The 13,185-nt window shown below is 32.9% G+C and overlaps 1 protein-coding gene across 1 annotated transcript in view; it reads right to left on the reverse strand.

Annotated features, from left to right (window-relative positions):
* Nucleotides 1-1,405: 1,405 nt before the first annotated feature.
* Nucleotides 1,406-13,185, reverse strand: part of LOC119609108 (integral membrane protein GPR155) — a 29,447-nt gene continuing 17,667 nt past the window's right edge. The window contains exons 2-14 of the mRNA XM_037963803.1: nt 5,453-5,742; nt 5,247-5,386; nt 4,796-5,127; nt 4,563-4,728; nt 4,252-4,491; nt 3,996-4,187; nt 3,784-3,937; nt 3,345-3,437; nt 2,947-3,283; nt 2,619-2,823; nt 2,384-2,559; nt 2,188-2,313; nt 1,406-2,126 (exon numbers count right to left, since the gene is read on the reverse strand). Of these exons, the coding sequence (XP_037819731.1) occupies nt 1,925-2,126; nt 2,188-2,313; nt 2,384-2,559; nt 2,619-2,823; nt 2,947-3,283; nt 3,345-3,437; nt 3,784-3,937; nt 3,996-4,187; nt 4,252-4,491; nt 4,563-4,728; nt 4,796-5,127; nt 5,247-5,386; nt 5,453-5,742 (2,653 nt within the window). The 3' untranslated portion in view covers nt 1,406-1,924. The remainder of the gene's footprint in view (nt 2,127-2,187; nt 2,314-2,383; nt 2,560-2,618; nt 2,824-2,946; nt 3,284-3,344; nt 3,438-3,783; nt 3,938-3,995; nt 4,188-4,251; nt 4,492-4,562; nt 4,729-4,795; nt 5,128-5,246; nt 5,387-5,452; nt 5,743-13,185) is intronic.

Here is a 13,185-nt window from a genome sequence, read left to right on the forward strand (position 1 = left end):
TAGTTCAGTTCTAGTTCAGTTCTAGGTCAGTTCTAGGTCAGTTCTAGCTCAGTTCTAGTTCAGTTCTAGTTCAGTTCTAGTTTAGTTCTAGTTCAGTTCTAGTTCAGTTCTAGCTCAGTTCTAGTTTAGTTCTAGTTCAGTTCTAGTTCAGTTCTAATTCAGTTCTAGTTCAGTTTTAGTTCAGTTCTAGTTCAGTTCTAGATCAGTTCTAGTTCAGTTCTAGTTCAGTTCTAGTTCAGTTCTAGTTCAGTTTTAGTTCAGTTCTATTTCAGTTCTAGTTCAGTTCTAGTTCAGTTCTAGTTAAGTTCTAGTTCAGTTCTAGTTCAGTTCTAGTTCAGTTCTAGTTCAGTTCTAGTTCAGTTTTAGTTCAGTTCTAGTTCAGTTCTAGTTCAGTTCTAGTTCAGTTCTTGGTCAGTTCTAGGTCAGTTCTAGCTCAGTTCTAGTTCAGTTCTAGTTCAGTTTTAGTTCATTTCTAGTTCAGTTCTAGTTCAGTTCTTGGTCAGTTCTAGGTCAGTTCTAGCTCAGTTCTAGTTCAGTTCTAGTTCAGTTCTAGTTCATTTCTAGTTCAGTTCTAGTTCAGTTCTAGGTCAGTTCTAGGTCAGTTCTAGCTCAGTTCTAGTTCAGTTCTAGTTCAGTTCTAGTTCAGTTCTAGTTCATTTCTAGTTCAGTTCTAGTTCAGTTCTAGGTCAGTTCTAGGTCAGTTCAGTACTAGTTCAGTTCTAGTTCTTGTAGTTCATAGATATAGAACATTTTCGAAAAATTGCGTTTTTTTATAAAAAATTTTCGAAAATGGCTCTTTTTATTGAAAATTTTCTTCTCTATAGATAACTTTTGAAAATGTCTCCTTTTTCATGGAAAATTTTCTGTTTATTACAGAAAATATTAAAAAATTTGTTGTTATTGAAAATTTTAAATTTTTTAGTTTTTTAAATTTTAAAAAAAATTATTAAAAAAACTCTTCTATTTATGTTTCCTGGAAACCACTGTATATGTATATGGTAATATTGAAAGTTCAATAACTTTTCACTCTAATTGAATTTATTTCTATTAACCCACTTTCCAGCATTGATATGAAAAAAAAAACACAAGGTCAATAAAAAGTCATTTGTATAAGTAGTTTTTTAAGCATCTTTGTGACCATATAATAATTTTTTTTTATTTTTATCAATTAAATTAATACATTATTTGTAAATTATATTCAATATATATTTTTTTTTTACTAAATTTATAAGCATAATTTGGTATATAGTTGATATTTTTATAATATAAATAGGATTTTCCCGTTTGATAAATTATTATTTTTTTAGAAAAATCTAATTTTTTTAGTATATTTGTAAATTAATTTTAAAAAATATTCCCTAATTTGTTTAAAAGCCACAGCATTTTTATATTGATACAAATTCCATTTGGTATTGTTGCTTTTATTTTGTGACAAAAAATTTCTTTTATTATACAATTTCAAAATTTATATGAGTTTCTTAAACATATGGTATACAATAACAATAAAGAAATAACAATAAAAATTAAGAATAAATTGCACTTTTTTTTAACTATAAATTTGAGAGAAACGGGATTAGTTTCTCTGCTTGAGCTAAATATGGTTGCATTTACACACTATACACTACTTAAAAGGATTTTGTGAAAAAGAAATTTGTAACATTTTGTTGAATTTGAGAAGAAAGAAAAACTTAAAAACTAAAATAAAAGTAAACAAAATGAAGAGTTTGTTTTTCATTTTGTTTAGGGTTTTTAAAGAAATAAAAAGGAATTGTTGTTATAATAATTAAAATTAAAATGAACTAACAAAAATCACAGCTGATTGAAGAAAACAAACATAAAAATTATATATGTATGTATAACTAAATAAAAATAAATTTGCAGAATGCATGTGTGTTGTTGTCATTTAGTTTCTACACTTTGTTGTTTACATGCGACTGCAGAAATTGTAAAGCAATTGTTTATCTTCGAAATGATAGACATTATTGATATGACGCAAGACACGACCATTAACTAAATGTTTAGCATAGTGTACGGCCTCCAAACGATCCTTAGATAAACCAACTTCTATTAACCAATCAACAAATTCACAGCCGTAAAACACTTTACGATAAGTTCGTATGCGCCATCTGTTAAATGAAATGATGAACATTAATTGCTATAGAAAAGTAAAGCCAGATTTTTTCTTACCTTCTGTCTTTAGCAATATCCTTTTTGCAATTTTCCAAATGATGATTACGGAACTGTTCGCATATATGTTTAGTTTCTTGACTAACATGAGACCAATGTGGCAAAGTGACAACATTCGCTCCGTACCTTTAATTAGATAGGAAAATGGAAAAACTTACAAATAAAGTTTTCTTAATTAACAATTTCAACTTCTTACCATATTTTACGCCAAATTTTAATCACAGGCATTAACAATTCACCAGTATCAGTTATAAACACAGCCATTACTATTAAACTTTGTCCGAAATTTAAGAAAGCATCGAGAAAACTTAATTCCAAATAAATACCCGACATGCCTTCCATCACCAAGGTCCAAATGGAAACCGCTAGACCCTTTAGATTTGCAAATTCTTATAGAAAATGATTTAGTATTGATTGAAAAACAAACTTACCACAAACATTGAACAGAGTAATATGATTAATAATACTATGTGTTTTAGAGTCTGATGATCATCTTCATCATTGGCTTTTTCCAAAGGTTCTAAGCCGCGTCTTGTATGTTCCTCATAACGTTCTATAATAGACTGACAATTTTGTGATGTACTGGCTCCACAATTGAAAGCGGGGCCACATAAATTGGGGCGACCATTAATGTGTCTATAATAAAAAAACAAAAAAAAATCTATATTAAAACCGAATCTAAACAGAAATCGTTTCAAAACTTCTTTAATACAAAATGTTTTTCCTTTAAACTTTCTTTAATTTGCTCTTTCTACTCACGTTTCATTTTCCGTTGTCGGTGTTATATCCGAATCCTTAGAATCCTTTTTATTCTGTTCTAAGTTACGTTTATTCAAAAGATCTTCAATGTCCACTACCACAGTAGTGGTAGAGGGACTTGTTGTTGTGCTGGAAGAGCAACAATTACCACTGCCATTACCACAACCACCACCACCTCCCACTGCACCATTACTAGCAGGATTAACGGTATTGGGTAACATATCATCATCATCCGATGATGAATAAGAAGTATAACGACGTCTTTGATGAATATTACTATTTGCGGAGGAGGTAATAAGATTTGCCGTTGATATAGTAGACTGTAAATCAGAAGTTTCTGAAAAAGGAAAATAATTTTAATGAAAATTTAATATAAAATTTCTTTAAATTTAAATTACCTGATTCAGGATTAGATAATTCGCGTGAGAATGTTAGATATTTTTCATAGCGTTTCTTATAACGTTGATGCATAACCAAACAGCCCACGGTAACTGGAAAAAGAGGTCAATAATTATTACTCAAATATAAAATAAACTTGTAATTACAGTTTGTTGGTATTATAAACTATCAGATTGAAAACTTTATTTAGACATCACTGTAGAATCTTAAACTATTAATTCATATGCAACAAAACTTTATCACTGTTTTTGCCATTTTGATTTTAAAAACATAACTTGTTTTAAAATTTAAGGTAAAAACCAGTTGGTTAGTTTTTTATAACATACTTTTTTGCCATAGTTTAAGATTAATAACTGATCAATAAATAATTATTTCTCATCATTAAAAAGTGAGTTTGAAAATTTCAAAAAAGTCTCGAGGAATAATTAAGAAAATTACCTATAAAACACATGACCAGCATAAACACCGATATGGCAGCTTGAGCATTACCATATTGAAAACTGGGATTATGTTTTTCCCCTGACATAACATTACTATCAAATGCTAGCAATAAGCCCGATATAATGGCCGGTACGCCCCAAGCAAAAGCAATCTTTAAGAAACATTTATCATTATTAATAAAGATTGATTAAAGAGAAAGACAAACTTACCATATAAGGCCACAATTTCAAGACAAAACAAAGACTTCGACATTGCAAGAACAATAAAGAAATAGCCAATATGCCAGTCCATAATCTGCTGCTGTAGGTGCCAACATTGAATAACAGGAATTGTATAATCAAAGGCCATTTTTGTACATGCTCCAGTTTAGACCATAAAATAACACCAACACAGCACATTAACTAAAGTAAAGTAAAAAAATTCATTGAAAATGAATTAACTTAATATTTGAGAAGTTTCAAATACCTGTGACAATACCAAACAAAAGGTAATACGATGAGGCATGCGCCTAAAACGTTTAGTGGTTATTAGCAACAAAAGCATCCATATACAGGCGGCTACTCCAGCCACACTGATGTCAAAAGAAAAGGCATCTAGTTCATGTATATAATCAATAGGATTGAGATTCGTTAGAGAAATCATTTTGGCAGAGATAAACATTAAAGGAGCCGATATAAAGGTACACAAAACCATGCTTTTGGCAATCTACATTAAAAAAATATATAAAAGTAATTAATTATATATAAAGAACTATTATTTTCCCCCCATTAACTTACCAATTCCACATCCATATTATATTGTGTAGCTATAACAAAAGCCCCGGGAGCAGCTGGGAATGTACCATATAGAAAACCAAAAGTGCTTAATTCAGTAGTATCATTAAAGTCAGCACCAGCTTGCATGATATTAACAGTTTGTCGACAAACCAAAGGCAAAACTAAGCTGTAATATTAGGTGAATAAGTAAATAAATAAAACACCTTAAAGTATGCTAAAGTAAATAAACTTACATTTTAACTAAAATCAATATACCAGGTAATAAAAACTCTGAACCTTTTAAAGAACTATTACCTTGGCCCACAATTTTCAAACCCAATAAGAAGAGGGCAGTGGCAGAAAACGATTGACCAAATACACGCAAAACACTGGCTGCCATTTCTGGCAAACCATTGGGAAATATAAAGGAACCAGCGACACCCAAGACAGTCATCAATAGCAAAGGATTGAAGAATAAAGATTTGATGGTGGTTAAAATAATTAAAGATCTTTCATTTAAACAGCGACTACGTTTGGCCATTTGTTCGGCCGGGCAGGTTTCGGGACATAAAGGAGGATTTTGAGCCTAAAAAAAGAAAACAAATTAATACATGACAGAAATGAAATTTGTAATAAATGAAAGAATTTCCATTAAAAGTTCATAAATAGTATGGAAATTTACATAGTATTTATGTAACAACTTACCTGCTCAGTTTTATTTTGTGATATCTTGGCAATTTCCATTAATATTAAACCTATAGGATTTAGAATGGCCAACGAAATAGGTGCCATTAAATATAAATATGAAGCATACTCCGGATGTATATCCTTATATAAAGCCATTACTAAAATCAAAAAATTATGGTAAAAATTCTATTCAAATTTTAATTTATCAAATAACAAACTCTTACCTATGGGATAACCAATAGCAAAATCATTTGATTGTGTACAAAATATACCCAGCAGACCAGCTCTGGCTACATTTAAAGGTCTTGCTATAAACAGCGATATTATGAGGACAGCAAAGAATACCACAGCTTTTGATATTAACATGGCCAACAGAAAGGTCCAATTGACTTTACTCCAATTTAATTCCACCAACGATAGAAAGATTAATGAAGGCAAAGCAAATGTACCCACAAATGTGCCCAGACCTTTGGTTTCTGCATTTGAGATAATTTTAAAGCGTCCAGCTATATAACTGTAAGGAAATAAATATAAAAAAAGGAATATTGTTACAAAAAAAGAAAAACGAATTCATCATCAATATAAATAAGTACATTATTTAATAAATTACGCAATACTTCAATATTATTTAAAATTTATTGTGTGTAACAGTGCCCAATACTTAAATCTCAATTTGAATGTGAATTTTATTTGACAACAGGTATCGGAATTCGGAATTTCAAGTTAAATACAAAAAAAGAAAGAAATCACCAGGAATTTGTAGGAATGCGTCATATTAAACTTTGGATATTATAAAAAATTGGATATTTTCTAAGTGTGACGCATATGTTAAACCAGAAACTTTTTTTAAATATTTCAATATCCTATAGCTTCTCAAAAAACCTTATATATTGATCTAGGGATGGAATAATCGTTCAATGTTCATATACTAAGTTTCCTGGATGGATCTAAATTTATTTTTCAACGTTTCGTTGTCATCTGTGTACAGAAGTCGAAGTTCTTTACGTGAAGACCTGCCATGACTGCCTAATTTCACGATGGTACTTTTACAACCACTGGGCGATCTTGTTTAACGACTCACCACCGTCTTTTTGTGTTTTATACATACAATTTGTGTACATGGTTTCGCCGATCCAAGAGCACCAAGAGACAAAGACTTATTTCATTGGTCACAAAGGCCTACTGTTTTGTGTCAAGCATGATTAGAGTAAACTCCAAATATATCCCAACCATGAAGGAAATCACAGATAAAACAAAGATTAATGTATCATCTACTCAAAATCCAACTTCCAACATCAATCAACTACATCATTTCAATCATTGGATATTGGATATTTTCTAAGTGTGACGCATATGTTAAACCAGAAACTTTTTTTAAATATTTCAATATCCTATAGCTTCTCAAAAAATCTTATATATTGATCCAGGAATGGAATTATCGTGCAATGTTCATATACTAAGTTTCCTGGATGGATCTAAATTTTTTTTCACCGTTTCGTTGTCATGTGTGTACAGAAGTCGAAGTTCTTTACGTGAAGACCTGCCATGACTGCCTAATTTCACGATGGTACTTTTACAACCACTGGACGATCTTGTTTAACGACTCACCACCGTCTTTTTGTGTTTTATACATACAGAGGTGGCAATTTGTGTACATGGTTTCGCCGATCCAAGTAGAATCTCTTTCCTTATTTAATATCTTGACCATTGCTGCCCCGTTGCGTAACTTCCGAAATGCAAAACATAACTTCCATTTACAACTAAGCAAATGAGATGGCCTCAGTTGATTCGGCAACAGCACCGAGAGACAAAGACTTATTTCATTGGTCACAAACGCCTACTGTTTTGTGTCAAGCATGATTAGAGTAAACTCCAAATATACCCCAATCATGAAGGAAATCTACATCATTTCAATCATTATTACATCATCACCCATCTCCTTTAATTATATACAACACATGTATGTATATCCAACAGTCAAACAATGTCTTATCATTACCCATCTCCTCCATCATCACCCATTTCTTCCATCAGAAGCACATATATTCAAGAGTCAAACAACATCTTTTCATAACCATCTCGTCTTATACCCGAGTGGACTCTACGTATTTCTTAAAAACACATTCTTTTGCCTCAAAGCCAGTGTTATGGTTAATTAGTCGATAGTATATTCGGCTTTCTGGATTTTCAATTTAGACTCCAGGGCTTTCCCTTTCAGCCGTTCGCGTAATAACAGATGACAATAGCAGCAATTTGCTCTAACTTTGAGCTTGACCACGATCTTTCTATCTGGGAGTATAACCTTCCAACATAGCCAATATACATTGATGATCTATACGGTAACCGTTTTTGGTCAATTCGCCTAAAGATATCTGTCTCTTGGCTATGAATTCTGCCGAATAGAGAGATATAGTGAAATGTTTCCTGAGCTTTGATTGAGGTAATATAGGTGGCACTACTTTCATATAACCAAGGCACTTAAGAAGATGTGATATAGTATTTGTTAGTATGTTCCGCTTTCTGAGTTTTCAATGTTGATACTCAGACCCATTTTGTCTCCCAGTTTAGAAACATTCGAGTGACACAATAGACTGTAGCAGAGGTTTGCTCTATTGTTGCGTTGGTTTACGATATCTTATCTGTGATCAATATAATACAGTTCCCGACTATTTCTGTTACCGTTAAGCGATTGCGCATGTCTGGCGATTGTGTATAATCGTTCAATACATTAGTGGCGTATACGGTAACCAGCTTTGGTTAAATCGCCTAGAGATAAGAGGCTATAATTACCGCCAATTAAAGCATGAATCTGTAGTGTTTCCGAGTAATACCCATTGATGTATCCTGAACTTGGATTGATGTAGTGTTCGTGGCACCACTTAGTAATGTATGGTTGTTAGTTTTCTGGCTTTTCAGTGTTGACATTCGGACCCCGTCAAACAACAGATTGCTGCAGAGTTTTGCACAATGTTGCACTTGACCACGATCTCTTATATGGGATTAATGTCATACAGTTGCCGACTACCGTCCAATACAATGATGGCGTATGATTCCAGGTTTGGGCAACAGATGAGTTGAATCTAATTCCTTCTCCCATGATGCCAAAATCTTGATTGCACCCTAGTTGTAACAACTTGTCTTGATACACTCCCCTTTCTTCTATGATACCCTTTAAACAAAGTGGTAAATGAAAGTCTATATCTACAAGGTAGGTAGGTTGATAGGAGGATGTATACCACATCAAATCCTAAGAAATACACCTACGTCACTATCGGGCCTGCTGTGCGCTCCTTATCATGAAATAAAAGGGAACTGAATGAATTATTTTTCAGTGTTCAGAAACGTAATTCCTAATAATCTTCCAAATAGTGTTAGTCAGGAATGTTATTTCTGGAATAACATCACTTCCAAGATACTTGGATCTAACTTCGACGAATGCCTGGCAGTGGCAAAGAAAGTGCTCCAGAGTTTCACTGTCCTCACCACATGCTCTACATTCGTCTGAATCCGCACGTCCAATTTTGCAGAGATGTGCTCGTAATCCTGTGTGTCCACTTGCTCATTTTGAGGAGATTTTTCGTCTTGCTCTCATCAGGGTCACCCCATAAGATCTTCGTGGTTCTACCCACTGTTTCATTATTCCAAGAGGCCTTATGGAATTCTCTCACCCATATTTTTAGTTCAGCTTTTGTTGCTTCGAATGGTTTTGCGTTTGTCAGGTTAAATGCCTCGAGCTCCCTTCCCTTTAAAGCTATTACATTCACCCTTTCGTTACCGACTACTTCCGAGTGGGCTGGTACCCATATAATGTAAACCTTACCTCTGGGAGAGTATTCAGTTAAAGCTTTCTTACAATCCCATATGGTCTTAAACTTAGTTCTATCACCTGATATTGCCCTAATTGCCTTCTGGCTGTCGGTAAATATATATTAAGCGCTGTGGGCGCCTTATTTATTCTAATCCAATTTACGCATACCGTTATTGCTCGTACTTCTGCCTGGAAGCTTGTGTTATGATTTGGTAAACGGTGTATTAATACAAGATTGGCCGGAAAATATCATCCGATTCTGAAGCCATAAATAATGTAAAACTTTAGTCTTCCTATATCAGTTCCTCTATAGTACGAGTACCAGTTGGAAATGAGAGTCATTCAGAAGTTTGATGGTATCTTCCATATTCTGCAACCTCCTACCGTTGATTCTAATTGGGCATGGATTTTTGATCTTCGACACTAAAAAGTTTCCAGAAATATAATTTCGCTGTGATATGTTTAGGTCATGCCTGGCTAAAGAGTTATAAAATCTCGCAAAATGGAGCCCTTAGTAACTTTGTTAAATGACGGATTCATTATTAATTCAAAATCAGACAGATAGAAAGATTTTGAATCATTCTGAGCCGATTAAATATATAAAATACCTACATGACAGGTATCATAACAAATCCATAATATCCAACTGCAGTAGTGTAGGGTATTATATTAACTTAAAGCTAATTAAAGAGTTTACAAGACTAGTTTATTAAACAAAGTACATCAATTCGCATCAATGATTTCATAAAGAGTTTTTAGACCAAGTATTAAAACTTGTTTTCAAAATTTTGTACATTTCTGTCATATTAACAAGAACAAGTAATTTAATTCAATAAAAATCCAGACTATTTAATATTTATTCTTTCATTTCGCAGAGGAAAACATAAATCAATTTCTATTTTTAATTCATAATCTCAGCAAAATTCATCTTCAATAAATGCAACAGCAACTATTGAAGATATTTCAAATTAAATAATAATAAATAGCAAAATAATAAAACAAAAAAAAAATCAAAATAAAATCACCTCTCAAAGGTTAATGAACAGCAGCTGTCTATGTATAAAATAACTATAAAAAGAAAAAATTTGTCTACAACTGACGACTGTAACTCATTGTCTTAATCAACGTGACTTATCTGTAATTTAGATTTTTTTTTTTCAAATGAAACACACTTTTTGTACATTCATTATTTGAAACAAAATAAATGTTAAAACATTATTATGTATAGAATATTAAAGAAATTAAAAAAAACACAATAAATATGATTTTTTTTTTTATTGTTGACAAATTGAAATATGGACTATTAAGCACGTCTCTATATGTATACGAAAATCAATCGGTGTGAGTTGAGAAATTTCGATAAGTATGCGTTGGATATTCCAACCACAAATTAGCATATTGAATTAATTAATAATTCATTTGAAAATACTTACTTTTAGAATATTTTACAAAAATTGTATATAAATAATTTTGATTAAAAACAATTTAATTTCTGTTAATCGTTTAACTGGCAGTAATAAATTTTTTTTTTGAGAGAAACAAAAAAAAATTGAAAAATATGCAATTCATTCACTTTCACTGTAATTGTATTGATTGTAATAATTTTTTTGTTGTTGTGGTTTTGTTATACATTAAAGGTCAGACAAATTAAGAAAAAAAAAAAAATAGTCGAAAATTACATATTTTGAAAAGTGTGTATTGAATTGCGAGATATGTTGCAGGGATGGGAAGAATTGGGTACATTGTTATTGCAATAGTTATGCTCTCTATTTGGAGATAATTACCTGCTCAAATTTCCTTAAAGTAACAAATATCGATTGGTTGTTTATTAGGAAAGTATCCCTTTAATGTTCAAGTCAAAATTGTACGATTTTTAATGAATCTGTCAGTTAATAAGGGTACTGAGATCTTTTTGCAAGATTTTATACCTTTTTATATTATATTTTGGGTAGATTCTTTACAAAATCTTCATCGGGACACAAAAGTATGTTGGAATGGAAAATGGTAGATGACACGGTCTAGAGGTTATGAGCCAGCCAAACGAAATGCCGATTCACTTGAGTCCATGATACTACTCGACTCACCCACAGGACATTGCAAGTCCATGTTTAATATGAATGAAAGAACGACTCTATCTTGTTGATGTTCTACTACATAGAAGTGTTATATTGTACAAAGTTGAACTGCTCCTAATATCTGACAGAGCAGGACAAACATAAAAAAGCTCTATGTCCTTTTCTTGACAACTTCTGCAGTAGTCGTTAAATAGATGATTTAGTAACTTAGCATGCGCCCATAAAGTCTGAAGGATATGGAAAAGATCATTAAACCTCTAATAGATTCTCATTTCCCACTTGGTGTAATGGGTACCATAGATGAAAGGGGAGGCTATCGAGAAATAGTCATTACAACTACCAAGGTTACAATGAAGGGTTTTGCACCATGCCTACCTGACAAAGAACTGAAATATATGAATAAAGAATAGACCGTAATGCATGGAGTTTTATACTACTTAGATAAATTCTTCGATTCCAAATTGTTTATATTCGCACGTGGGCTCAAAAAAGAACGCTAAATGTCAACCCGATGAAAAAGAAAATCTGTCTTTTCATAAGAAAGCAAAATTTCTGCATATACTGAAACCCGGTTCTTCAACAGGACCATATAGATGGAGTTAAATAACTTAGAGTGTAAAATTCAAATCGAAATACCACATAGAGGATACGTCATCAAACAAACACCAAACGTAACCGATCTCATTCCAGTAACAGAAGTTGTCGGAAACTGTGAGGCATTGATCCAAGATGAAATATTATGGTAAGTGAAACATTAGAGCAAAACCCTGCGGATGCCTGTAAACTGGGAGACAATACTATACTGGGGATCTACATTGAAAACCCCGGAAACTGGAATTTATACTACATAACCACAATGGTCTGTCTGTCAATAAATGTCTAAAATTATTATTGGATTAAATATGTTGCCAACAAAGATTAACAAATTTTCCGGCAGCCAGAAGGAAATTAGGACGATATTTGTTCATTAGCTGTATTAGACAGTAAGAGAGAACCAGAGAATCACATAATCTGGTACCACGAGAATAAGTTGTACGCAGGGCAGAGTTTCGGACTTTGCCTTGTCCTAGTTGTTGGAGAGGTCCTTTCGAAGCACGGTTTAAATACAAATTCGGGGAAAAAGAATGTCGGTTAAAAGACTGATGCACAGTAAAGTCTATAATTTGGGATAAGTTCGGTGCTGTTACGAGACAACAGATAACCAGATTAGTAACTGTGGGACTAAGCGTTGGAAATAAGTTGGTGTTATACGGAACTTGGATGTTGTTCTCTATGAGTGTCGGAAGTTGTTCTCAATGAGTGCGTCGAATGAATGAGAAGTGTGCTGGTTTGAACTGTGATACCATTGAACTTTCCTTCCTTGTGCAAGTTTGTTCAGGGTTCACTCTGTTCATACAAGATTTACCACAGTTAGTTCTCAGTGAGTAAGAACAAGTCCTCGGCTAATTTGATGGATTCGTGTTTTGGTTTACCGAATACGTCTCTTCGACACAGCAGAGGCCATTTCATCTGCGTGGTTGTAAATGGAATTGATGATTTTGGATCTCGGAAGTTAAACCACGAGACAGCAATAGTCAGAGAATATATAGCTTGAGTACTTAAGCAAAGTGCTGGTACATGGACCGGCAGAACCATGTACAAAAATTGCCACCGGCGAGTAAGAAGCACAGAGGGGCGGGGGGAAAGCCGTCTAGTCAGCTCACCCAGTGGCTGAAAAAGTACCACTGTGAAATAAGGCCAACATGGCAGGTGTTCATGTAAAGCACTTCGACATCCCTCGGGAACACTGAATTGAAAATTTTACAGTACTTCGGCTAAAAAAATGAGACGTTAAAAGATAATTTCTTTCTTACATCAATATATATTACAACATTTTCCATGTAAAGGAGCATAAAACTTGACCAATAGCAGCCTAGGTGTATTTTTTCCGATCTAATGTAATATACATCCTTCTTTTAACCTAATCTATTCTCTTTCCTTTATTTAACAAATACTTTTATTATATGCCTTACCTTTTACCCACCTCTGTGTAATTGCAATTTCATTTTATATTATTGTGTGTTAAAACGCTTGT

The sequence above is a fragment of the Lucilia sericata genome, unplaced genomic scaffold (assembly GCF_015586225.1).
Source record: "Lucilia sericata isolate MDLA Ls3-8-SP2 unplaced genomic scaffold, ASM1558622v1 Contig000929F_arrow, whole genome shotgun sequence".
In the NCBI taxonomy this organism is placed as follows: Eukaryota; Metazoa; Arthropoda; class Insecta; order Diptera; family Calliphoridae; genus Lucilia; species Lucilia sericata.